Source organism: Ranitomeya variabilis, chromosome 4 (genome assembly GCF_051348905.1).
Source record: "Ranitomeya variabilis isolate aRanVar5 chromosome 4, aRanVar5.hap1, whole genome shotgun sequence".
In the NCBI taxonomy this organism is placed as follows: Eukaryota; Metazoa; Chordata; class Amphibia; order Anura; family Dendrobatidae; genus Ranitomeya; species Ranitomeya variabilis.
This window is the reverse complement of record NC_135235.1, coordinates 23,652,951-23,663,398: the sequence shown is the minus strand read 5'-3', so window position 1 is coordinate 23,663,398 and position 10,448 is coordinate 23,652,951. Positions and strand designations below refer to the sequence as shown.

Below are 10,448 nucleotides of genomic sequence, written 5' to 3'. Positions count from 1 at the left end.
AGTGTCAGTGTCAGTATCCTGTACCCCGAGTGTCAGTGCCATTATCCTGTACCCCCAGTGTCAGTGTCATTATCCTGTACCCCGAGTGTCAGTGTCATTATCCTGTACCCCCAGTGTCAGTGTCAATATCCTGTACCCCGAGTGTCAGTGTCATTATCCCGTACCCCGAGTGTCAGTGTCATTATCCTGTACCCCGAGTGTCAGTGTCAGTATCCTGTACCCCGAGTGTCAGTGTCATTATCCTGTACCCCGAGTGTCAGTGTCATTATCCCGTACCCCGAGTGTTAGTGTCATTATCCTGTACCCCGAGTGTCAGCGTCATTATCCCGTACCCCGAGTGTCAGTGTCATTATCCTGTACCCCCAGTGTCAGTGTCATTATCCTGTACCCCGAGTGTCAGTGTCATTATCCTGTACCCCCAGTGTCAGTGTCATTATCCTGTACCCCGAGTGTCAGTGTCATTATCCTGTACCCCAAGTGTCAGTGTCATTATCCTGTACCCCCAGTGTCAGCGTCATTATCCTGTACCCCGAGTGTCAGTGTCATTATCCTGTACCCCAAGTGTCAGTGTCATTATCCTGTACCCCGAGTGTCAGTGTCATTATCCTGTACCCCAAGTGTCAGTGTCAGTATCCTGTACCCCGAGTGTCAGTGTCATTATCCTGTACCCCCAGTGTCAGTGTCATTATCCTGTACCCCGAGTGTCAGTGTCATTATCCTGTACCCCCAGTGTCAGCGTCATTATCCTGTACCCCGAGTGTCAGTGTCATTATCCCGTACCCCGAGTGTCAGTGTCATTATCCTGTACCCCGAGTGTCAGTGTTATTATCCTGTACCCCAGTGTCAGTGTCATTATCCTGTACCCCCAGTGTCAGTGTCATTATCCTGTACCCCGAGTGTCAGTGTCAGTATCCTGTACCCCGAGTGTCAGTGTCATTATCCTGTACCCCGAGTGTCAGTGTCATTATCCTGTACCCCCAGTGTCAGTGTCATTATTCTGTACCCCAGTGTCAGTGTCATTATCCTGTACCCCCGAGTGTCAGTGTCATTATCCTGTACCCCCAGTGTCAGTGTCATTATCCTGTACCCCGAGTGTCAGTGTCATTATCCTGTACCCCGAGTGTCAGTGTCATTATCCTGTACCCCCAGTGTCAGTGTCATTATCCTGTACCCCCAGTGTCAGTGTCATTATCCTGTACCCCCAGTGTCAGTGTCATTATCCTGTACCCCGAGTGTCAGTGTCATTATCCTGTACCCCGAGTGTCAGTGTCATTATCCTGTACCCCCAGTGTCAGTGTCATTATCCTGTACCCCCAGTGTCAGTGTCATTATCCTGTACCCCCAGTGTCAGTGTCATTATCCTGTACCCCGAGTGTCAGTGTCATTATCCTGTACCCCGAGTGTCAGTGTCATTATCCTGTACCCCCAGTGTCAGTGTCATTATCCTGTACCCCCAGTGTCAGTGTCATTATCCTGTACCCCCAGTGTCAGTGTCATTATCCTGTACCCCCAGTGTCAGTGTCACTATCCTGTACCCCCAGTGTCAGTGTCATTATCCTGTACCCCGAGTGTCAGTGTCATTATCCTGTACCCCGAGTGTCAGTGTCATTATCCTGTACCCCCAGTGTCAGTGTCATTATCCTGTACCCCGAGTGTCAGTTTTGTCTTTATGTAGACCCTCAGTCACACACATACAGAGCAATGACGCTGACATTACATTTGTGCCCTTTAGTGCCTCACAATTACCAGCCAGGGAACAGACCCATGATCATTTGTGAAAGTGAAGGGTTAACTCAGATGTTTTTGCACTGAGGTTTCTGACTTCCGCCCCTTTGGTGGCGTTTGCTGCTCCAGACTCTCCATCACTATTGTCACCATGTCTCCTCCGCAGCTTTTTCTCTATCTGCTCGTCCCAGTCTGTAAGTTATAGGACAGAAATGTAAGTTTTATCACTAAAAGAAGGTCTGGGGTGAGAGCCAGAATCATTTTAGCATTTTAAGGCTCAGGTCCGTAAGAAGAGGTGAGGTGGGACTTTATGGATCCTACAAAATAGTTCTTCACATGTTGGGAATTAGAGCTGTCCTGGTGGGTGCTCGTCGCCTCATGAGGTTCCTCCTCTTTCCACCTGGTAACTTTACTCATTAATGATCCCTGTGTTCTCAGGTCTAGCCCAGGAGGCCACCATCACTCAAACACCGAGCGTTATCATCATAGCCCGAGCTGGTGCCCAAGCTGAGATAGCTGAGATAGACTGTGAGCAGGTGACCACAGACCATGACTACATGTACTGGTACCACCAAAAAGTCAACGAGGGACTGAAGCTCATGGTGTCCAAGTTGCTGGATCAGGAGCCAAACTATGAAGATGGCTACAAAGAACATTATGAGATGAGCAGGACGAGAGGAAAAAAACAGAGCGGCCTGAAAATCAAGTCTTTGACGGCCCAAGTTCAGGGGGTTTATTTCTGTGCTTCCAGCCCAACACAGTGACACAGAAGAGCTGGAGGGCCGTGATAAAACCTCCCCTCCTAATAAGCGGAGAACTCACATCAGAGATGAACGGCGTCACCAATGGGTGAGCAGGAACGTCACAAATATAATACAAGTCATCAAAAAAGTAAAAACAATCGAGTCACCATGCGGGGGCAGCACCGACTGCGAAACAAGATACTACGTAGTTATAACTATGTGTTCCCAAAACTCTACATAGCTCTTCAATAACACCTGAAAATCCATAAATCTGTGACAAGGAAATCACAAATAAGGCAGAGATCCATGACTATGTAAAAAAGGCTATTTTCATTTAGATTACCTTAAAAATATTTTTAACGATAAGATCATATAAAAAGACATATAAAAACAAGGATACCTCAAAAAAGTACAGACCATTAAAGATTGACAATACGTGTATAATAGTATATTCTGATATAGTGAAAAGTAATAAGTATACTGACAAATATTAAGTGCAAGTGCATTCAGATATTCCCATATATCCATGATTACAGCCTTAGAAAATATGTCACATACATTCCTACTCCATGAAACCACTCTACCTGTACTATTTTAGATATTAGTAATCATACAATACATATTAAATCAGTAATATTTCCCTTGTATCACCACGAAAGCTCATGATTCTGTATGTAGCTTTTTACCTGGATATGTATAGAATACTAGGTTATGGAGTTGGTATAAAGTGGTCTGGTCTGAGCTCTTGTTACCCCGACGCGCGTTTCACCGCTCCGGGTTCTTCCTGGTGGCTTCTTCTACAAATGGACAAAGATCCTAAACACACTTCAAAATCCACAATAGACGACCTCAAACGGCGAAAGATGAAGGTTTTACAATGGCCCTCACAGTCTCCTAATCTGAACATCATTGAAAATCTGTGGTTAAACCTCAAAATAGCAGAGGATGCAAGACGCCCCAGGAATCTCACAGAATTGGAGGAATTCTCCAAGGAAGAATGGATGAAAATCCCTCACACAAGAATTGAAAGACTCTTGTCTGGCTACAAAAAGCGTTTACAAGCTGTGATACTTGCAAAAGGGTCGCTACTAGGTACTAACCATGCAGGGTGCACAAAATTTTGCATCAGCCCGTTTTCCTTTTTGTAATTTTTAGACTGTAAGAGATGAAAATATATAATACAAAGGACATGTGTCATTTTTTGTTTTTTTATGCCTTTTAGAGACATTTTCATCCTCAACTTGCTTAACTGTTCACAATAACAGTCATTTTGACCAGGGGTGCACAAACTTTTACATGCAACTGTACAAAGTCAGGCACATGATTTGCAATATTTTTTATTAATTTATGAGTAATAAATGGCCATTATGACCTACAATTGCATAAAAAGTCATAAAAACAGACACATGGGTGATGGTCGGGTCCCTAAAGATCATATAACTAATGCAGATAATAAAATATCATATAAACAGTGATGTCGAAATAACAAAGCAAGATGGACACTAAAATAAAAACACTGTTATCCCAAATGGGAAGTAATAGTTGAAAAAAAAAACCCCTGAAGAAACAAAAAGTTTTCAATAAGTGGAAATAAAGACACATTATTCCAAAAAAGAAAGGACCCCCATGTAGTTGTACTAGATGTATACTAACCAGATAGACACATACTGTCAACCGAAGATAAAGGCGACCACCACAGACCCCGATGGGTGTTTTGATATTGGTTTCCCAAAGGGGCTATTGAAAAATTAAAATAAAAACTAGAGATGGGCAAATCGAGACAAAGCAAATGAAATGTGATACAAATTTATCAAAGAAATCAAATTTGCTAATATTAACATTTTTTGTAATTCTGAAAAAAATCCAGGAAATTGGTGGATTCTGAGGGTTAGGAGAAAGTCAAAAAAAAATTTTATGCTCTAAGAGAATTAGAGAATAAGAGAATTGTTACACGATTACAGATTTGTGTATTGTAATACCGCATGCCTCCTGTAGTGGCCGCTGTGGCAGAAGTGTGCAGTCGCAGCTTCAGGTCCTGCAGCAATCAGAAGATCACCAGCAGGATCTCCACCTACAGAAGGTCTGATGTGACTCCCCTTTAATACCCCTATATTAGGGGTATTTCACCTCCATGGAACAGAACCGCCTTATTTACCGCCAGCATGTCTCCCATACTGAGGCTCCTGTTCTGTGTTCTTATCCCAGCCTGTAAGTACTAATGACTTACCAAGTTACACTAATCTCTAAGTAACTGATTCCCAACTTGCAGATCCTCAGCTATTGCACAACTACAACTCCCAGCATGCCTTCAGTTTCACAGCAGATGGAGAACCGCAGGTTATCATGATTAATTTATGGCTCATTATCATCACTTCTTTGCAGGTCTGACAGAAAAAGTCACCATTACCCAGACTCCCCCACTACTCATAAGAAAGGTGGGCTCTGAGGTGGTGCTGAGGTGTGAACAGCGGACGACGGACCATGACTATATGTACTGGTACTATCACAGCCGGGGGCAGGGGCTGAAGCTGATCGCCTCTATGCTGAGGAAAGATGAGCCCACCTATGAGGACGGCTACAAGGTGGGCTACAAGATGGACAGAACGCATGCGGACAAGCACAGCTCCCTGAGGATCGAGTCTCCTGCACACAGACATCGGGGGGTTTATTTCTGCGCCTCCAGTGATGCACGGTGACACAAAGACCCTGGTGGCTTTGGTGTAACCTCAGTCAATGATAATGACAGAAAGCAGCAGGCTCACAACACAAAGAAAAAAGTGCAGGTATAGGGGTCAGTCCACAGGCTGCAACCCACCGACCCATGGAACAGAGAAAAGCAAAGACGTTGGGAAGGGCTCAGGTGAAAATTCCATGCAAAAATCTGTTCTATTTAATGGCCGATGTCACCATTTGGCAACGTTTTCCGCTCAAGAGCGAGCACTTGACGAGAGCTCACTTGGCTTTCTCTTGGGCCGATACGTTGCCACTAGTGATGGGCGAAAGTGCTCGGATAACATCTTATCTGACCACACTCGGGTGTTCTCCAAGTATCTTGGGCGTGCTCGTGTAATATGTTCGAGTCCCCGCGGTTGCATGATTTGTGGTTGTTACACATGCGGGGATTGCCTGATTGTTACAGGGTCCCCACAAGTGTTCAGGATGTCTAACAACCACAAATCATGCAACCGCTGGGACTCGAACATAATATACGAGCACGGCCAAGATACTCGGACAACACACAAGATCAGATAAGACCTTATCCGAACACGTTTGCCCTTCACTAGTTGCCACCGGTTGATATGGGCCAATAAATACACTAGATTATTGGAGTTTGCTGAGTGCTGCCCATGTTCTTTGCTTTTTTACTTCTTTGCACTCTATCAGTAGATGAGAACTTTCCTTGGGAGGAGCATTTCACTTCCTGAGAACGACGCTGATCTCCTCTTCACAAGTCACAATAGATGTCACCCACCGTCATGGCGTCCGTACTCAGGATCCTATTCTGCGTCTTCCTTCCACTCGGTAAGTATCAGGGCAGAGAGAGTCAGTGATAAATCTGTGCACCCCGGAGAAGCATGAGCCACAAAGATTCCCAGAAATAAACTGTGAGGGCATCTCACATCTGGATCCATTGGGACGGACACTTTTAGTATCACAGATCCATCAGTTATAATGATGAATCATCAATATCTCCATCGGCCGTGTCATCCGATATCCCATCTATGGTCGCCCACATGCTCATCATACTAATCACACCCATCAGATACTGAGGATGAATAGGAATATACTGTGTAACATCGTGTCCTTGAGTTCTGTAGTTTGAGGTATGAGATTAGTAATGGCCGTTCCTTCCTTCTCCGCAGGTCTGACCCAAAAAGTCACCATCACTCAAGCCCCTCAGCTCCTTATTGAAAAGGAGAGCTCTGCGGTGGTGCTGAACTGTGAACAGCTGACGACGGACCATGACAATATGTACTGGTATTATCACAGCCGGGGCCAGGGGCTGAAGCTGATCGCCTCTATGCTCAGGAAAAACGAGCCCACCTATGAGGATGGCTACAAGGCGGGCTACAAGATGGATAGGACGAATGCAGACAAGAACAGCTCTCTGAGGATCGAGTCTCTTACACACAAACATCAGGGAGTTTATTTCTGCGCCTCCAGTGATGCACGGTGACACAAAGACCCTGGAGGCTTTGATGTAACCTCAGTCTCCAATAATAAGGAGAAAAATGAGCAGCGCAGATACAGACATAAGATAGAAAGATAATAGGTATATAGATAGATAGATAATAGATGATAGATAGATAATAGATAGATAGATAGATGATAGATAGATAATAGATAGATAGATAGATGATAGATAGATAGATAGATAATAGATAGATAATAGATAGATAATAGATGATAAAAGATAGATACCGTAGATAGATAATAGATGATAGATTGTAGACACAATAGATAGATAGATAATAGATAGATAAATAATAGATAGATGATAGGTAGATAATAGATAACAGATAGATTATAGATTAATTATAATCATTTATTGTTCCCCACCCCCCAATCTCAATTCATCATTTTCTGTCCCATGTCCCCAATTCATCACTATTTGTGCTCCCCCATTGCACCCTCAATACATCATCATTTGCTCCCCCACACCCATTTAATTTATTTTATTAGGTGCCTTCACCTGACAATAGCACATCACAGAAGAAGTGGAGGGAGCTCCCCTGGAGTTGTGCAGCCATTGTGATTTGAGGCCTTACCATGGAGCTCCAGGAAAGCTCCCTGCGCTGACGTGCACTGCCGATGGCCGCACATTACATTATTATACCCTGGGGCCCGATGAACAGAAGCAAAAGAGAGGGTGCCTGGACCCAATGCGGGCCCTCCTCTTTGCTTCTGCTCACCGGGCCTCATACAACAGTAAGGGCAGTAGTGCCCTGATGGTAACTCTACAGCACGTGTTCACCCATTTAGCTATCAGTCCTGCACCCACAGCCTCTGTCAGAGGCTGTACAAACAATTGGCAATTCAAACAAGGTCCTTCACCCTCCACACGCAGACTCTAATGAGACAGCCTAGCTGATTTATATAGACCATACCACACCCAAGGGTGGAGATATCAGAGCAGCCAGCTTCACCCATTTCTTTTTGACTGCGCCTAAAAACCGAACTGTGACACTAAGTTACCACTCACAGGAAAGCTGTAAGACGGGGTAGTAAGGAGACCCACGGTCAGATACTCGCAGGGCTTATAGTACAGAGGGGCATGACAAAGGCATCGTCAAGTAACAGTCCGGGGTCCAATGCCAGGAGGATACATCCAGATAAAGGCATAAGAAAATCAGATAGTCAGAGGCCAAGTCCTGAGTTCAGAGAGTGTCAAAAGCAAAAGGGATAACACACACGAATAGTCACAACAAATCCAAGGTCGGGCAGCAAGATCAGGGAATCAGACACAGAGCAAAGCACACATATAACAGAGTAAAGCTACAGCTGACAATGGTCTGCTCATAGTCAGCCAGCTAAATAGATAGCAAATTGTCATGAACTGAAGACACCTGAAGGAACGCCTGCAGGCTAGGCCAAATTAAGCTGCAGGGCTGTCAATCAAAATGCTGACAGCCCAGCATGCCCCAGTCTCAGATTGAAGGACTGGGCTGTCACTCACAAAACTGACAGTTCAGCACATTCGAGATCCTAAAGGGTGGCTGAACTGTCATTCACAGCGTTCCTTGGCCACAGTGAGTGATGAAACTGTAACATGAACCCTTGCTGCGCCCTTTTAACCCTTTCAGCACTAATTGTGCTGGAGCCTGTTTTGGGGGTTTTACATCACCGAGGCTATCAACCTCAGTGACACATATCTCCTCTCGAAAGACTTGATGATAGATCATAGATACGTAATAGATAGATAAATAGATACATAATAGTTAGATAGATAGATAAAAACAAAAATATGAAGCAGCAGAAGCAAAAATGAAGATCTAGACGTTGGCCCACAGGTTGTAATCCACCATTGTATGGTACATAAAAAAGCAAAGAAAGTGGATAGCACTCAATAGAAAATTCCATGCTAAAAAAAATGATGTATTTATTGGCCGATGGGAACATGTGTTTTCGACTCAAGAGCAAGTGCTTGACAAAGTCTCACTCGCTCTTGAGCTGAAATGTTGCCACCTGTTCATATTGACGAATGAATATACTAGATTTTTGGAATTTGCTATTGTCTGCTGCCCACTTTCTTTGCTTTTTTAGATGGATAATAGAAAAGCTGATAGTATGAAAGATCAATCCTGAATAGTGAATACACATGATCTGTTTATGTAGAATAATCACTGCATCTGCAGACGACAACTTTTCTTCTTATTGAGCAGCTGAAACACACAAACCAGGAGGAGCATTTCACTTCCTGAGAACGACGCTGATCTCCTCTTCACAAGTCACAGATAGATGTCCCCCACCGTCATGGCGTCCATACACATGATCCTATTCTGTGTCTTCCTTCCACTCGGTAAGTATCAGGGCGGAGAGAGTCAGTGATAAATCTGTGCACCCCGGAGAAGCATGAGCTACAAAGATTCCCAGAATAAACTGTGAGGGCACCTCACATCTGGATCCATTGGGACGGACACTTTAAGCATCACAGATCCATCAGTTATAATGATGAACCATCAATATCTCCATCGTTTGTGTCATCCGATGTCCCATCTATGGTCGCCCACACGCTCACTAATTAAGCCATGAATATTACACCCATCAGATACTGATGGTGGATCTCAATATATAACATTTTTCCTTCTCCGCAGGTCTGACCCAAAAAGTCACCATCACTCAAGACTCTCAGCTCCTCATAGAGAAGGTGGGCTCTGAGGTGACGCTGAACTGTACACAGCTGACGACGGACCATGAATGGATGTTCTGGTATTATCACAGCCGGGGCCAGGGGCTGAAGCTGATCGCCTCTATGCTCAGGAAAAACGAGCCCACCTATGAGGACGGCTACAAGGTGGGCTACAAGATGGACAGGACACAGGCGGACAAGCACAGCTCTCTGAGGATCGAGTCTCCTGCCCACAGACATCAGGGAGTTTATTTCTGCGCCTCCAGTGATGCACGGTGACACAAAGACCCTGGAGGCTTTGATGTAACCTCAGTCTCCAATAACGATAAGAAAAACCAGCATCAATCGCTCTCACAGATGTGATGATACAAAGTAGCAAAAAGTAAAAACGTCAACATAAAACTATAAAAAATCAGTGTAAAAGTATAAAAACAAGGGTGGACCACCCTCTATATCTGTCCGTCTCCACAATCGCCCGGAGAAAATCAGATGTAGAGGGAAAGGATTTATTAGGAAATTTCTGGAAATCATGTCTTACGCTCGACCTCTGGAAGCTACTGGTTCCCATTATGGAGAACTTGCTGGTGTACAGAGTCAACGGGCAATACATGGGACAAATATCAAGATCTATCTCCTTCAGGGAGAAAAACATCTCCAGTGACAGTTCTAAGTATCTATCCTCAAAGTCCCTCCAATAATAAAGCATTGCAACATTAAGAAAAATGTCAGAGCCTTCTACTGTATCTCTAGTAAAGCGATGTTCTCTAATTATCTAATGGGTGATTTGGATAAGTGCTTGTAAAAATAAACAAATCTTATTAAATCTTCTCTCTATTTAATATTCTCTGTTTCCTCTAATGCTGTCGAGGCCGAGCGGCTTCTACTAACTGCATGATAGAGCGCACTGTCACTGGCCTGAACTGTCAATCAGTCAGGAGTGCACTGTCCTCACTCCCTGGCCAGCAGAAAGCTGGGAGGCTCAGGAACAGTGTGCACCTGGAGAAAGGGTCCTTTAAGTTTATGAACCATAGTTAAAGGGTGTCTCCAGGACCATTTTATTTTAATTTTTTTACTATGGGCCTAAAAAATAACATCCAAGTAGTTGCTAACAGAGACAACTACCCACTTAT

At 44.3% G+C, this 10,448-nt stretch overlaps 2 gene segments (V, D, J or C); both read left to right on the top strand.

Annotated features, from left to right (window-relative positions):
• The first annotated feature begins 5,862 nt into the window (after nt 1–5,862).
• Nucleotides 5,863–6,731, top strand: LOC143768338 (T cell receptor beta variable 6-1-like). The segment is given in 2 exon segments: nt 5,863–5,990; nt 6,332–6,731. Coding segments are annotated over 2 exon segments (375 nt in total).
• A 2,129-nt stretch (nt 6,732–8,860) lies between these two features.
• LOC143768337 (T cell receptor beta variable 28-like) lies at nt 8,861–10,109 on the top strand. The segment is given in 2 exon segments: nt 8,861–8,988; nt 9,284–10,109. Coding segments are annotated over 2 exon segments (375 nt in total).
• The last annotated feature ends 339 nt before the right edge of the window (nt 10,110–10,448 follow it).